We start from the raw sequence: 17,641 nt of genomic DNA, 5'->3' as shown, positions 1-17,641 counted from the left end.
TATACTGTATGTTAATCTTCTTAGTTATACATAATAACTCTAATAACCCTGTGTGCAAGCTCCATTTACATTGCAGTTCAAACTGTTCTTTGGAACAGTTTATTGTGTTATTCTTGACAGATAGATTCAAATGCAATTACTGAGAATGAGACATGGAAATTGTTTGAGCATTGGTCTAAATTAACTGGTTTTAATGAACTCAAAAATATAATTTAATTTGACTGAACCAATCTGAGTAAATTAGGCTACATCAACGAAAGTATGTTTAAGGGTCAGATCATGAAGCAGCAATTGCACTGTTTTACTTTTACAGTGCAAAGGTGAATTGACATGTTTACTACTTTTAAATTGGTGCAGCTTGTATGTTTGATTTGTTTATGTTTATGTCATATAGTCACAGTGTTAAGTTGCTAGTCTCAAGTGTTAGTGAAATGTGCTTGTAAATGTGTTCTTTCCTATTTCTAGGTTAAGTGCACTGCACTCTGCACATTTTGTGACTGTCCTATCTTCTGTCCTTCTTTGTAGGTTTACTGGTCCAAACCTGCCATCACCCATCATCAGCAGCAAAAACTGGCTGAGGCTCCACTTCACATCCGATGGCAACCACAAACTCAAAGGCTTCAGTGCTCAGTACCAAGGTAAGATAGGGAAGACACATGATTGCTCTAGCTGGGCTGCCGTGGGACTGGTGCCCTTACTTGTTTATGTCAAAGCAACAAGACATAGAATCAGCTCTGGGGGTTTCTGCTGCCAAAAACACTTGGACAAAAGAGAGATTGAAAAAGGAGAGATGGAGAGAAAGCAAAAAGACTTTTGTCATACATTGGCCTGCATGGAATCTGTGACCACCGATCTCTGAGAAAAGCTGTATAGATTCCCACTGTATTTGACTACAGGGGCAGATTCTGGCAAATGTGATACAGGCAGATCCTTAGGATGGCAGCATTCTCTCGGGTGGCACAGGGCATCACCACCACATACAGTGTGATGTGCACTCCACTTCTCTTGGCCAATTACAGAGGATGCTTTCTTGCTAGAAGTCAAGTTAATCAATCACAAAAAAATGTGCTTTGGCTCCTATAGTAATATATCTGGTGAAATTCTGTGACAATTTTCTCTATTCAAATATGTACTTCAGAGATTTGAAAATAAGACCATCATCATTCAATGCTAACAATAAGACCTCTGTACCAATGAGCTGTGCGATGTCACAGACTTTTATTGTTTTGTTGGTTTGAAGTTTAGTTAAATTGTTTTATTGCATCTTTAAGTATTGTACAAATACATTAAATCAAGTCTTTTTTTAGTAGTTTATTATACAGCAAACATGAGTAGACAGTACATGTTTATTTTTTATTTAATTGTTCTGATCTCATGCCTGATCTCCCCTAGGAAAAAAAAAAAAAAACATACGCCTAACATCCACACTATAGCGCTGTGTTTTGAAAACACTCTCCATTAACACATACTTTGAAAAACTGAGATGTTATAAGACAAAAATAATTGCAAAAATCTTTAACGAGAACAGATTTGTGTGGACGTGGTCTTAGGCTTTGCTGCTTGCCCATATATCATTCACACATTCCATTCTACACAAATTTTGCACAAAATTCCATTCTTTGCTTGTTTATGCATTTTTCCATTTTTAAACCACTTGAAAGAGTTTTGAATAGATGTTGTTTATTTTTGTAAATCACTGAGATCACATTTTTTCCCCCAATCTGATGGTTGATGTGAACATTAACTGAAGCTCTTGACCCATATCTGCATGATTTTATGCATTGCACTGCTGTCACACGATTGGCTGATAAGATAATTGCATGAATAAGTAGGTGTACAAGTGTTCCTAATAAAGTGTTCAGTGAGTAAAATTATATAGATATGAAATGATCATAAAAATATGAATTATGTTACACTATTCAGAAGATACATTTTAAGGAGTATTTAAGAGGTGTGGGCATAACTCCAAAAAATGGATGATGTATAGGGTGTGGAATGAGGTCCCAGGTCACTAAAGACCTGATGTATGCATTAACCCTTATACTGTGTTCCAGTCAAAACTGACAGATTAATTAATTAATTTATTTTCTACATTTTTTGTAGTTTATTTCATCCAATTGGAATAAAATTCCATGACTTTGTTCACACAGATCGTCAAAACACAGTTTTATTTATTTATATATTTATTTTTCATAAAATGTTATTGGTTTGATTTAACACCTGTGGTGTTACCGGTCTAAAGTGACCGGCCATTGGAAATGAATGGGTTAGACTACGAAATACAGAAATATTAAGTGTTCGGAAGCATTCCAATCCTTTAGATGAGCAAATCATTTATGTGAATGTGTGTTTGCACACACATACACACACAAATAATTTCCCTGTCTGCTGCTAGATTTAAAGTGGAGTTACAATTTGAATCATCTTTGCTAAATGTAAGTCAATAAAAGGTCATGTTTACCCCCAACACATAGATGCCACACACACCCACACACCAGCACCACTGATGGCTGTACTCTCGTCGCACTCTCAAGTTCAGTGGTCGCCACTCAAAGGAGATGAGCAGAGGAACGGGATTAGTCAGCTCAGCTACGGGAAACAAAGAAGGAATCTGAAGGAATTTCACCTCCTCCGTAAAAAGATGGGATGGGATTACAGGGCTCGAGTTTGATAAATATACTTTTTGGATATCAGGGAGAGAGAAAGGAGAGATAAGCTCTTAAATAGATTTTCCTCTGACCTCTCCCCTTTTCTTTTTACCTCTCTTTCACCCTTTAGTAAAATGCTCTGGAATGAGTAACGTCCAATAAGCAGACACTCTTAACATAGCAAACCACTTAGCTTCTACTCTTTCATTCTCCCTCGCTCTAGGAGATTAGGTGTAGAGAGAGGGTGATACTGTTTTAGAAAGATATAGACTATGGTTTTACAATGGCTATGTTCACACAGCAGAAGAATATTGTTGTCAGTCCTGATTTAGAGTGCTAAAAATGGTTATGTTCAGACACTTTTTGGTTATAAACAACAGAGACATCCTCATTTTATAACCGTAGTGACTTAGGCTACTTCTACTCTAATACATTTTCGTTAAATAAATACATTGATTTTGCTACGTTTATGCCTCTTATCCACACTGGAACAGTGTTTTCCTTCACAGAAAATGGAGACTTTCGGAAAAGCTCAAAACAAATTAGTGTGGATAAAAATAAAAATAACAGCAACCAATGCTGCTGTTCATTAATTACAATTTGACAGACGAACTTGCACCCCGATTGGACTTGTTTATTAGAGGATGTGTCAATTTTGATATGACTTTCTTGTGTAAGGGAAGTCACCATATTTTATTTTTGCTTATGTTACTATTACTGTGGTTGATTTTGGTTGCTCATTCATACAGAGAGTATTCAAGTTGGTCTTGTAAGCTGTTTTATGAGTAGCCCAATTGGGAGTCGATCCCAAACACTTAACAGTGAACGTAGCCTGCAAATGCCCCAAATTGAGCCAATAATAAAATAAATAAGTGTTCAGTCTCTGTAACTGAACACTGCTTTGATTCTTTCAAGATTTATACTCATAATTATTCAGTAAACCAACGAATGTACAGATCATGAATAGTAAATTCTGGTGGGATCCTACAGTAATACCAAATATTTTAATCAATGTACTTAATTTAAAATATAAACTTGTTAATTTGACATTGGGTTTTTGCTAAAACATGAAAAAATATTTATCTTCCAAATGCTTACCCAAATGTGGATTTTCTTTTTAGAGGATGTAATTGCTATGAAGCCTTGAGACAATTTAACAGAAACATTGGCTGCCTGTGAGTGTGTGTACGAGTATGCATTGGCATTATATTTTTTGCTTATTCAACAAACATGCAGAGCTTGTATCACATACAATAGGCTATGTGCTTACGAATGACAGCTTCTTTGAAAGACTAATTGTAATTATGATGTTTGCTGATGAATTGTAATGCCTAGCAAGCATCTGGCCTATGATTTTATTTTTATTTTTTCAGCCTTTCCTTATACTCAGTGCTCTCAAATAAACATGTTGTATTTATTTATTTATTTTTCTTTTTTCTTTTTTGACTTACAGTGAAGAAAATGACAGAACTAAAGTCCAGAGGGGTGAAGATGCTGCCAAGTAAAGACAATCACAGCAAGATATCAGTTTGTAAGTCAGCCTTTTGATACCAGTAAACTTCCACATTGGTCACAGCAGTTACAGTGAGCGGGCAATATATATATATATATATATATATTACCGGTCAAAATTTTTGAAACACTTGACCGAAATGTTTCCCATGATCTTACAAATCTTTTGATCTGAAGGCGTATGCTTAAATGTTTTTAATTAGTTTTGTAGACAAAAATATAATTGTGCCACCATATTAATTTATTTAATTATAAATCTAAAATTTAATAAAAAATTAAAAAATAAAAGTTTTTGAAATTGATGACTTGGACCAAATAATAAAGAAAAGCAGCCAATAAGTGCCCAACATAGATGGGAACTCCTTCAATACTGTTTAAAAAGCATCCCAGGGTGATACCTCAAGAAGTTGGTTGAGAAAATGCCAAGAGTACATGTCTGCAAACTCTAGGCAAAGGGTGACTACTTTGAAGATGCTAAAATATACACAGTTTTGATTTATTTTGGATTTTGTTTAGTCACAACATAATTCCCATAGTTTAATTTATGTTATTCCATAGTTTTAATGACTTTACTATTATTCTAAAATGTGAAAAAAAAAAAACAAAAAAAAAAACAAATATATATATATATATATATATATATATATATATATATATATATATATATATATATATATATATAAAAGAATAAGTGTTTCAAAACTTGGTAGTGTGTGTATATATATATATATATATATATATATATATATATATATATATATATATATATATATATATATATATATATATATTCTCCAGTGGTAAGGTATATATCACGTTTGCTTTAAATTCATTAAAACAGGACCCAAAATATCATGCTTTTACGTGTACTCTGTTACATATATAGCCCTAAAAGCAGAGAGCTATGATTGGTTGATAGGAATCTTGATCAAAGAAAATGTTACCTGTAGTATTTACAACAAGCATGGATGGTGGACAGAGTGCAATTCACACTGGACTCTGATCTCTGGATTGACTTTAAAATAAATGATCATTTAAAGCCTTCAGCCTTTCTGCTTTTCTAAGATAACGTTTCATGGTTTACGCATGGTTAAAGTGCAAATCCCATTTTCCTCAAATGGATGAAAACAGTACCACACTTGTGGTATGTCCTCACACCTAGCATGAAAGCACAACCTCGACCATTAACGTTATCTTTATTCTATGCCATGTCATTTGGAGACAAATGGAGCTATTTTTCTCTCTAAGGCCAGAGGGGAGGGAAAATCAGTTACCATTTTCATTGTCAGTTAAACAGAGAAAGAAAAGGCTTATCGAGGACCGGAGTAATTGCACTGTGTTGAGAGCCTCCTCCAGCCTGCTTTCTTCTGTTATGCTGCGAAGCAGAGGCTTTATTTACATTTCTATTACCTCTACATTATTGTGAGAAAATGTCAGCCTGCCTGTGTGAGCATGTGCCATTGAGGGTGGCATCAGGAATCCCAGTACCGTCACCATGGCAAGCAGTGTCTCCACGGCAGCACTGACAAGCTTGGCCTTTTGTCCAGCATCAATATGCATGAGAGTCGGCACCCAGGCGCGTTTTGGCCAATCAACATGTGTCACTTCAGGTTTTCCCAGCACTCTCCTCTCCTGCCTCCTAGGAACCTATTGTAGAAACCGAAGCTGTGGCCATCCTCCTTGACCAGGCGTGTCAATTTCATTTCCTGCAGGGCTGGATGATTTCAGCTTGTCTGGCTTATTGTGTTTTTATGCCAGAGAAAATTGTGTGCTCACATAATGATGTCTCAAAATATCTTGGCATTCTTGGAAGAACCGACTGATTCCTTTGTTCACTGAATAAAGCTCCTGGGCAGGCTGTGTGGACAGTCTAATACATTTATAGATATGTTATATGGCCAAACATATATGATTACACTGATACCACACCCATATGTTCTTTTCGAAGATTTATTTCAAAACCATGGGCATTCACAGGCAGTTGGTTCTTCCTTTGCTGCTATAACAGCTTCCAATTTATGGATAGGCTTTCAACAACTGTTTGAAAATGGTTGCAGAGATTTGCTCTCATTCAGACATGAGCATCAGTGAGGTCCAGCAGGGAGATTGGGTGATGAGATCTGGCTCATAGTTGGCAATCCAGTTAATCCCAAAGGTGATCAATGAGGTTTAAGTCAGGGCTTTGTGCAGGCTGGTCAAGTTATTCCACAGTCAGACTCAGTAAACCATTTCTTTTTGGACCTTGCTTTGCACACAGGGGCATTGTCATGCTAGAACAGAAATTTTTTTTTTAAAAAAAACATATGCCTTATTCTACTAAAAAAATTTGTAAGGGTGTGGTCACACTAGGCTTTGAGCAAGCAAATAACTTTGTATACAATGGAAACCTTGCAACTTTAAAGTTTGTATTATTTGTAATGAGCATAGAGTTCAATCTTTAACATTTAGATCCTCTGTTTGTCAAACGTCTTTTCGCTATAAAACTTTGCAGAAATGCAGAGAAAGGCAAAATCTCTTCTTGTGTGCTTGCTTTTGAGCCCTCCCCTGTTTGCAAGAGAATGATCACACTTTAAAGATAACTTTTTTTGATAACTTTGCAAATTTATAAAAAGTATCACATTGACATAAGTATTCCAACTCTTAACTCAGTACTTAGTTGAAGCACCTTTGGCAGCTTTTACAGCATTGAGTATTTTTGGATATGATGCAACAAGCTTCGCACACCAAGATTTGGGGATTTTCTGCCATTCTTCTCTGCAGATCCTTTCAAGCTCTGTCAGGTTGGATGGGGACCGTCGGTGGATAGCCATTTTCAGGTCTCTCCAGAGATGTTCGATTGGAGTCAAGTCCGGGCCCCGGCTGGGCCACTCAAGGACATTCACAGAGTTGTCCCTAAACCACTCTCGCATTATCTTAGCTGTGTGCTTAGGGTCATTATCCTGTTGGAAGGTGAACCTTCAGCAAAGTCAGAGGTCCTGAGCACTCTGGACCAGGTTTTCATTAAGGATATCTCTGTATTTTGCTGTGTTTAGCTTTCCTTCAACCCTGACCAGTCCCACAGCATGATGCTACTACCACCATGCTTCACCGTTGGGATGGTATTGCACAGGTGATGAGCAGTGCCTGTTTCCTCCAGTCATGAGGCTTGGAATTGAGGCCAAACAGTTCAATCTTCATTTCATCAGACCAGAGAATCTTGTTTATCACAGTGTGAGAGTCTTTTAGGTACTTTTTATGTATCTTGCACTGAAGAGAGGCTTCCATCTGGCCACTTTGCCATAAAGCCCAGATCGGTGGAGTGTTGCAGTGTTCGTTGTCCTTCTGCAAGTTTCTCCCATCTCCACACATGTTCGCTGGAACTCAACAAGTGTGACCATCGGGTTCTTGGTCACCTCTCTTACCAAGGCCCCTCTTCCCTGATTGCTCAGTTTGGCCGGGCGGCCAGCTCTAGGAAGTGTCCTGGTTGTTCCAAATTTCTTCCATTTAAGAATTATGAAGGCCACTGTGCTCTTGGGAACATTAAATGCAGCTGCAATTTTTTGTAGCCTTTCCCAGATCTGTGCGTCGACACTATCCTGTCTCTGAGCTCTGCAGGCAGTTCCTTTGACATCATCACTTGGTTTTTGCTCTGATATGTATTTTCAGTTGTGAGACCTTATATAGACAGGTGTTTGCCTTTCCAAATCATGTCCAATCAATTGAATTTTCCACAGGTGGACTCCAGTCAAAGTGTAGAAACATCTCAAAGATGATCCAGAGAAATGGGTTGCATCTGAGCTAAATTTCAAGTGTCATAGCAAAGTGTCTGAATACTTAATTCTTTTTTTTTTTTTTTTTTTTTTTAATAAATGTGCAGTTATCAAAAATCAGTTTTTTGCTTTGTCTTTATGGGGTATGAAGTGTAGATTGATGTGAAAAAAAAAATAAATATTAATTTAAAGAATTTTAGCACAAGGCTGCAACATAACAAAATGTGAAAAAAAAAATTAAGGGGTCTGAATACTGTATATATATATATATATATATATATATATATATATATATATATATATATATATATATACACATCACACACTGTATATTGTTTCATTGATATCTCAATGTGTTTCCAATTTTTTTTTTTTTTTTTTTTTGCAGTATCACAGATGGGGGTGGCACAAGGACACAATATGTGTCCAGACCCAGGAATCCCAGAAAGGGGCAAAAGAAAAGGGTCGGATTTCAGGTGAGAAATTAGTTTATGGATTACTTATTAATGTAGTCCACTGAGAGGACACACAGGAGAGGGGGATGAGGAGTGCAGTTAATTTAGTGTTTGTAATGCCAGGATGATGAATAGCAAGAGATGCAGGAGGTAGGCACCTGTTTAATTTCTCATTGGCCTTTTAATTCTCCAGGCTCAGGGAGGATATTTGATCAGCATAAACATGGGCTGTGGGATCCCAAAGGTCACAGCGAGAGAGGAAGGAGAGAGAGAGAGAGAGAGAGAGAGAGAGAGAGAGAGAGAGAGAGAGAGAGAGAGAGAGAGAGAGAGAGGAAAATGAGTGAGAGACTGGAAAGGAAGAGGGGAGGGTCAGTCCTGCTATTCAGTACCTTCTGAACAGTGGTGTATCAGGCTCATTATTTCTGGTGGGGCACAAACAATTACTTAACCCACCCAACTTGTCAGAGGTTGCGTTAACCAAAAATTATTTGTCATGTCATTTACTGATTTTTTTAACATTGATGGATAATTCCAAATATTGTCCATCATTTTAACAGATAAAGAGAAACAAGAAGATCATTTTAACCTAGTGCATAAGTTTTGACTTCACTCTCTCTCTCACACACACATACTCCCACTGTGTCTGTGTGCACTGATTATTCCCTGGTATTAAGATGTGTTATGATGTGTTTAAACAGGCACCATCACCATTTACACCTGGTAATGTGCATCTCTTCTGACTTATTGTTTTCGGATTTCGAGGAGAGGGTCTCTGATTTCATGACTGCATATTCATAATAATAAAGCACAAAAAAAGTATAATAAAAAGGAGTGCATTGTTTCTGCCAATTATACTTAATTGCGTTTAATATAACATTACATTTAAAACAGAATTTAGTGAAGAAAATGTATTAACTGAGCTTCAGAGATGTGTTTGCTTCTCATCTGTGACACTATTCTGATATCAGGCACACTGATAAAAGTCCTGTGAACTTGTGCCTGTGTGTATGCGCTTTAATCTGCAAAGAAAGAAAAAAGAAAGAAAAACTTAATGCAGCAGTTGACACATACAGTAGAACCTTTACCCTAGAACTTTTTGGTTTCATCAGGCTCAAGGATGGGGAGTCAAAATATAAACTCAGCAATAAAAAGAAACGTCCTCTCACTTTCAACTGCTTTTATTTTCAGCAAACTTAACATGTGTAAATATTTGTATGAACATAAAAAGTATCAACAACTAAGACAAAAAACTGAACAAGTTTCACAGACATGTGACTAACAGAAATTGAATAATGTGTCCCTGAACAAAGTAACAGTCAGTATCTGGTGTGGCCACCAGCTGCATTAAGTACTGCAGTGCATCTCCTGCTCATGGACTGCACCAGATTTGCCAGTTCTTGCTGTGAGATGTTACCCCACTCTTCTACCAAGTCACTTGCAAGTTCCTGGACATTTCTGGGGGGAATGGCCCTAGCCCTCACCCTCTGACCCAACAGGTCCCAGACATGCTCAATGGGATTGAGATCCTGGCTCTTCGCTGGCCATGGCACAACACTGACATTCCTGTCTTGCAGGAAATCACACACAGAATGAGCAGTATGGCTGGTGGCATTGTCATGCTGGAGGGTCATGTCAGGATGAGCCTGCAGGAAAGGTACCACATGAGGGAGGAGGATGTCTTCCCTGTAATGCACATCTTTGAGATTGCCTGCAGTGACAACAAGCTCAGATGCTGTGACACACTGCCCCAGACCATGACGGACCCTCCACCTCCAAATCGAACCCACTCCAGAGTACAGTTGTAACGCTCATTCCTTCAATGATAAACGCAAGTCCGACCATCACCCCTGGTGAGACAAAACCGTGACTCGTCAGCGAAGAGCACTTTTTGCCAGTCCTGTCTGGTCCAGCGAAGGTGGGTTTGTGCCCATAGGCGACATTGTTGCCGGTGATGTCTGGTAAGGACCCGCATTACAACAGGCCTACAAGCCCTCAGTCCAGCCTCTCTCAGACTATTGCGGACAGTCTGAGCACTGATGGAGGAATTGTGCATTCCTGGTGTAACTCAGGCAGTTGTTGTTGCCATCCTGTACCTGTCCCACAGGTGTGATATTCGGATGTACCGATCCTGTGCAGGTGTTGTTATACGTGGTCTGCCACTGCGAGGATGATCAGCTGTCCTTCCTGTCTCCCTGTAGCGCTGTCTTACACATCTCACAGTACGGACATTGCAATTTATTGCCCTGGCCACATCTGCATTCCTCATGCCTCCGTGCAGCATGCCTAAGGCACGTTCACGCAGATGAGCAGGGACCCTGGGCATCTTTCTTTTGGTGTTTTTCAGAGTCAGTAGAAAGCTCTCTTTAGTGTCCTAAGTTTTTATAACTGTGACCTTAATTGCCTACCGTCTGTAAGCTGTTAGTGTCTTAACGACCGTTCCACAGGTGCATGTTTATTAATTGTTTATGGTTCATTGAACAAGCATGGAAAACATTGTTTAAACCCTTTACAATAAAGATCTGTAAAGTTATTTGGCTTTTACAAAATTATCTTTAAAATACAGTGTCCTGAAAAAGGGATGTTTCTTTTTTGCTGAGTTTATATTGTAAAGGCCTATACACATTATGGAAATTTCACAACTCAGTCCACCAGAGTGACAGATAATTATTACACTTTTACATGTTTTTTTTTTTTCTTGGGTAGTAAGTGTTATTTCCTAATTGCTTCAAAATCAATATGTTGATTTTTCTGACTTTATGTGAATGAAAAGACACAAATTTGCCCATTTTCTCATTGGAAATAGGTACATTTCAAAATATCACTGTCCTGGTCACAAAAGCAAAGTTTGTGGGGAATAATAGCCATTTTCTATACTTTTGAGGCATAAGCAATTAGGAAATAACACTTACTACCCAGGAACAAAAATTGTGATACATAGTGTTATTATTATTTTTATTTTTTTTTAGCTCAACATTTGAACATGATGCCACACACAAGCATTCCTTATAATTTAATCTTAAGAACAAAACGCCTCTAAAACATGCACATTCACGTCAAAAAGCTCAAGTGAGGAAACCGGATATAGGAAAATCGTCAAATCTAATACAAACCAATGCATCATACAACGGCATAACGTTTATTGAAATTTTGAGTGTTGTTATTTCCTGTTCTTAATTGTTTTTAAAATATATTTTATCTTCTATTTTCTTTATCATTTTTATGAAAAGCACTTTGAATTGCCATAGTGTATGAAATGTGCTATATAAATAAACTTGCCTTGCCTTACCAGTGAAGTTCACTACGCAGGTCTGAACTCAAGTGTGGTAAATTCTGAGGACCATGTCAGTTTGACATACATATGATTAAAGCTTTTGATTGGCTAAGGGGCAAGGGCAAACATGTCATGCAGGCTACCACTGAACACTCATTGCACATGTGCATTACATTCTCCAGATTAAATGGCTTTAACACAACAGACCATAATAATTATAGAATTTCTCTGAAGAATATGTACTGTTGTCTTTTATAATGAACATAAAACAAGTTTAAGATGCAGAAAATGTACTGTATTACCACAAACAGTAACAAATTGCATAAAATTCATTGCTATTACATGCTTGTGTTTATTCATTTGTTTTCCCACCAAAAATAATTTCACTCCCTGGATTTCCTGATTTCATTAAGGAACTGGCTTCTGTTAGTTAAAAGGATATTATAAAAGACTAAGAGGATGGAAGTGGTATTGAGGACATGGGGAAAAAAAAACAATAAATTGATTACCAATTAAAAGAACCACCTGGAATATTTCTTTATAAATTAATCATTTACTGACCCTCATGTTGTTTCAAAACCAAATTACTTTCTTTTTTCTGTGGAACACAAAAGGGAGCTATTTAGCAGAATGCCCAAGCTGCACTTTTGCATATAATAAAAATGGATAGAGACCAGGGACAGCCATGATCATTATTCACTCTCTTTGCATGGAAAAGAGCAGCCAAAACTCCTTTTGTGTTCCAAAAAAGAAAGAAGGTGCTTGAAACAATATGAGGATGAGTAAATGATGATTTTTTTTTCTTTATAGAGTGAACTATGCCTTGAAGACATATATGATGGGGCCATGCAGGGATTAACGAGGAAAGAAATTGAGAGAAATATGAACCATCATTTATGACAGAAAAAGAGAACAGAGAGAGAAGATTGAGAATGAGACAGAGGTTCAGACCTATTTAATTGTGTGGGAACAATGCAATACTGGTGTCATTTGCAGGCACAGTGCCACTTGAGAGAGGCCTGTGGTGCAAGCTGAGCTGTCAGAGTCCCCCTGCAGGGCGAGTGGCAGCACCCCAGAGGATTCTAACACAGACAAATGGGTACAATCCGTTTTACACTCACTAGCTCTCAGGGCAATAGCATTGGGGAAGTGAAAGACAATCAAAACTTTTTACGGGAATGCTCTTAGCTCTGGCTACCTGAGTACTCCCTCATCAGCTGCTAGGTAATGGAAGAGACACTGTATTGCATCTGGAAGCACACAGCAGAGTTACCGAAAGACTATCCATTACCAAGATCTGACTGGACCTTTGCTCTCAGGTGGAGAGTGGGGGTATTTATGCTGATATGCTTTTTGAATCAGCCATGAACAAATAGCCCACACACACACACGTGCAAGAATAGGAACTGTTGTGAGAAGGGCTTGAAGAGTCTGACATCAGCACTTTGCAAAGTTGGCAAATAATCCAGGAAAACAACATAGAGTTAGCAAAGGAAATGTAAGAAAAACATGAAGCTAACATGTATGTTTTCCAAAGGAGTTAGATGAACAGAATTATTGGGTTACTATGGCCCTAAAGCATGTTTGGATACTTAAAAAGAATATTCCAGGTTCCATACAGGTTAATCTCAATCAACAGCATTTGTGGCATAATGATGATTACCACAAAACTAATTTTGACTCATCCTTCCTTTTCTTAAAAAATAAAATAAAATAAAAATAAAAATCTGGGTTCCAGTGAGGCATTTACAATGGAAGTGAATGAGGCCAATCCATAAACATTAAAATGCTCAATGTTTCAAAAGTATATCCACAAGACATAATATGCGTGGAAACATTATTTTAGTGTGATAGCGAAAGTGTGATAGCTGGGGGCCTGGGTAGCTCAGCGAGTACCACCCCTGGCTACCACCCCTGGAGTCATAAGTTCGAATCCAGGGCGTGCTGAGTGACTCCAGCCAGGTCTCCTAAGCAACTAAATTGGCCTGGTTGCTAGGGAGGGTAGAGTCACATGGGGTAACCTCCTTGTGGTCACTATAATGTTCACATGGTTCAAGCTGTGTACATCCCCCCACAAGCTGACACAGACCGGGCACTCAAGGAACTGTATGGGAGTATAAGTGAGCAGGAAACCGCACACCCTGAGGCTGCATTCATTGTGACCAGGGACTTTAACAAAGCCAACCTCAAGTCAAAAGCACTGAAATACTACCAACACATCATCTTCAACACACACGAGGAGACTGGGTTTGGACCATAGTTACTCTCCCTTCCGGGATGGCTACAGATCCCTCCCCTGCCCACCATTTGGCAAATCGGACCACTCTTCCGTTCTGCTTCTGCCCGCTTACAGGCAGAAACTGAAACAGGAAGCACCCGCCCTCAGAATGATCCAGTGCTGGTCGGACACGCGGACTGGGAGATGTTCCGGTCCACCTCTGATGACGACATCAAGCTCTACGCTGATAGCGTAACATGTTTCATCAGGAAGTGCATAGATGACGTAGTACCGACCAAAAGTATACGGATCTACCCGAACCAAAAACCGTGGCTTAATAGCGATGTTCGTGCAGAACTTAATGTGCGGACCTCCGCTTTTAATTCCGGGAATGCGGAGGAGCATAAACAAGCCAGTTATGCCCTCCGCAAAACTATCACAGCACCAAACGCCAGTACAGGGACAAGATTGGAGGACATGTCAACACCACAGACTCTAGAAGCATGTGGCAGGGAATTAATATCATCACCGACTTCAAAGGGAATAAAAACTCTGCCGTGAACACCGTTGCCTCTCTCCCGGATGAGCTTAAGATTTTTTATGCTCGTTTCGAGGGAAATAACACCGCCCTTGCGGAGAGAGCTCTCGCGGCCGAAGCTCACTCTCTGTCTCTGTAGCGGATGTAACCCGATCCTTCCGATGGGTGAATATCCGTAAAGCCGTGGGTCCAGACGGCATTCCGGGCTGTGTCATCAGAGCGTGCGCGAACCAACTGGCTGGTGTATTTACTGACATTTTCAACCTTTCCATCTCCTTGTCTGTGGTCCCCACATGCTTTAAAACATCCACCATTGTGCCTGTACCAAAGCAATCCAAAATCACTTGCTTAAATGACTGGCGTCCTGTTGCTCTGACCCCCATCATCAGAAAATGCTTTGAAAGACTAATCAGAGATTACATATGCTCTGTGCTGCCTGCCTCACTGGATTCACTGGAGTTTGCATACCACAACAACCACTCTACTGATGATGCCATTGCATCTACACTACACACTGCTATCTCCCACCTGGAAAAAAGGAACACATATGTGAGAATGCTGTTTGTAGACTACAGCTCAGCATTCAACACCATAGTGCCCTCCAAGCTTGATGTGAAACTCTGGGCTTAAACAGCTCATTGTGCAGCTGGATACTGGACTTACATTTACATTTATGCATTTGGCAGATGCTTTTATCCAAAGCAACTTACAGTGCCCTTATTACAGGGACAATCCCCTGGAGCAACCTGGAGTTAAGTGTCTTGCTCAAGGACACAATGGTGGTGACTGTGGGGATCAAACCAACAACCTTCTGTTTACCAGTTCAGTGCTTTAGTCCACTACGCCACCACCACTCCATGACTTCCTGTCAAGCAGATGCCAGGTGATTAGAATGGGCAGCAACATCTCCTCATCACTGACCCTCAACACTGGAGCCCTGCAGGGCTGTGTTCTGAGCCCGCTCCTGTATTCCCTGTACACACGACTGTGTACACACAGCTCCAATGCCATCATTAAGTTTGCTGATGATACGACGGTGGTAGGTCTGATCACTGACAATGATGAAACAGCCTACAGAGAGGAGGTGCACACTCTGACACGCTGGTGTCAGGAGCACAACATCTCCCTCAACATCAGTAAGATCAAGGAGCTTGTGGTGGACTTCAGGAGAAAAGACAGAGAACACAGTCCCATCATCATCAATGGAGCACCGATGGAGAGAGTCAGCAGCTTCAAGTTCCTCTGTGTCCACATCACAGAGGAACTCACATGGTTCGTCCAAACTGAGGCTGTTGTGAAGAAGACTCACCAGCACCTCTTCTTCCTGAGACGGCTGAGTAAGTTTGGAATGAACCACCACATCCTCACACAATTCTACACCAGCACTGCCTGGTACAGCAACAACACTGCCCTCAGCCACAAAGCCTTGCAAAGTGTGGTGCGAACTGCCAACACATCATCGGAGGTGAGCTTCCCTCCCTCCAGGACATATGTACCAGGCGGTGTGTGAAAAAAGTTCGGAGGATCATCAGAGATTCCAGCCACCCAAGCCAAGGGCTACTCTCACTGCTACCATCAGACAGGCGGTATCGCAGCATCAGGACATGCACCAGCCGACTTCATGACAGCTTCATGAAGCAATCAGACTTTTGAACTCAAGCAATCAGACTTTTGAACTCTTCAACACTCATGATCAATATACATCATCACTGCACTTTATTAATCTTATTATCACACTGGACTGTCATAAATTATATTCTGTCTTAACAACACACTGGCAACTGACTATCAACTGACAGCACAATACAACATACACAGTACTTAGGGTGCATAAATGGTGTCAATTTTTTTTTGTATACTGTGTATTCTATTTTGTGTGTATGTGTATTCTATATTTTGTGTATTGTATACTGTACATTGTATATTATTATTTGTATACTGTGTTGTGAAAATATGATGTTTATTGTAAAAAATGTCACATCACTGTTACTCGGAACTGCACCCAAGACTTTCACCCACTGTTGCACTTGTGTATATGGTTGAGTGGCAATAAAGTGATTTGATTCGATTTGATTTGATGTGGTTCTCACTCTCGATGGGGCGTGTGGTAGTTGTGAGTGGATGCCACGGAGAATAGCATGAAGCCTCCACATGCACTATGTCCCCACGGTAACGCGCTCAACAAGCCACATGATAAGATAAGCGGATTGACGGTCTCAGATGCGGAAGCAACTGAGATTCGTCCTCCACCACCCTGATTGAGGCGAGTAACCACGCCATCACGAGGACCTACTAAGTAGTGGGAATTGGGCATTCCAAATTGGGAGAGAGAAAAAAAAAAGGAAACCTAATGGCAAAATAAAACGTCTTTCTTTAAAAGTATCAGTCTTTCTTTAAAATAAATGCTCATGAGTGTGACATTTTGTTATCTAAAGCAATGACATTCATACATTTTAGTTTTTTTTTTTAAGTGTCTAAATACTTTTTTGGGCCACTGCATATGTTATATATGAATAAATATTAGAGATGCATCAATTCCAATTTTCAAAGACCAATGCAAGTACCAAGTACCTAATCTTAGGTATCAGCCAATACAGAGTGCCAATACGCTTGTGTTTGTGAGAGAGGGAGAGCAAAAGAGTGCTTTCATCAGAATTGCGGCGGATGGTCGTTGTTGTCCTAAACACCACAACTCCAAAAACCACACGTGTTATGTGTAAAGAAGGCACTCAAAGGATTGGAATTGTTGCCTGTCACTTTTATTTATCCCAACAAAAACACAGGACAAAGCAATCAAATGAATGTCGAACTCTGTCAGGCACAACACAACAGACCCAGAACAATCAATGAATACTAAGGCATGGTGTTGTTTTGCAAAATGCGTGGCATAATTATAGATGTATTTTAGAAAATAATATATTTACCGCATCTTAAACTTGTTTTATGTTCATTATAAAAAACAACAGAAGATATTATTTTGTGAAATTATATAAATATTATTATGCCTAGGACAATGTGCTTAAAATAGCACAGTCAATGCATGAATGGTGTATAATATGTTTTAGCTGGGTTACTTTAAATATAAGCTACACCCTGGTAAAACGGTCCGGAATTATTAGTTTTAATTACTTAAAACCAGGGCTGCCCCCGACCAAAGATTTTCCTAGTCGACTAGTAGTCATTAGTTTAAGCCATTAGTTGACTAGTTGTCGCACGTTTATGATATTAATTTAATTACTTATATATATAT

At 39.2% G+C, this 17,641-nt stretch overlaps 1 protein-coding gene across 1 annotated transcript in view; it reads left to right on the top strand.

Moving 5' to 3' along the window:
- The window catches only part of LOC127425333 (CUB and sushi domain-containing protein 2-like), a 463,524-nt gene that overhangs the window by 221,624 nt on the left and 224,259 nt on the right, over positions 1–17,641 (top strand). Inside the window, exons 6-8 of the mRNA XM_051671189.1 lie at positions 526–638; positions 4,102–4,179; positions 8,298–8,385. Of these exons, the coding sequence (XP_051527149.1) occupies positions 526–638; positions 4,102–4,179; positions 8,298–8,385 (279 nt within the window). The remainder of the gene's footprint in view (positions 1–525; positions 639–4,101; positions 4,180–8,297; positions 8,386–17,641) is intronic.

Source organism: Myxocyprinus asiaticus, chromosome 34, assembly GCF_019703515.2.
Source record: "Myxocyprinus asiaticus isolate MX2 ecotype Aquarium Trade chromosome 34, UBuf_Myxa_2, whole genome shotgun sequence".
Lineage (NCBI taxonomy): Eukaryota > Metazoa > Chordata > Actinopteri > Cypriniformes > Catostomidae > Myxocyprinus > Myxocyprinus asiaticus.
This window is presented reverse-complemented; position numbering and strand designations above follow the sequence as displayed.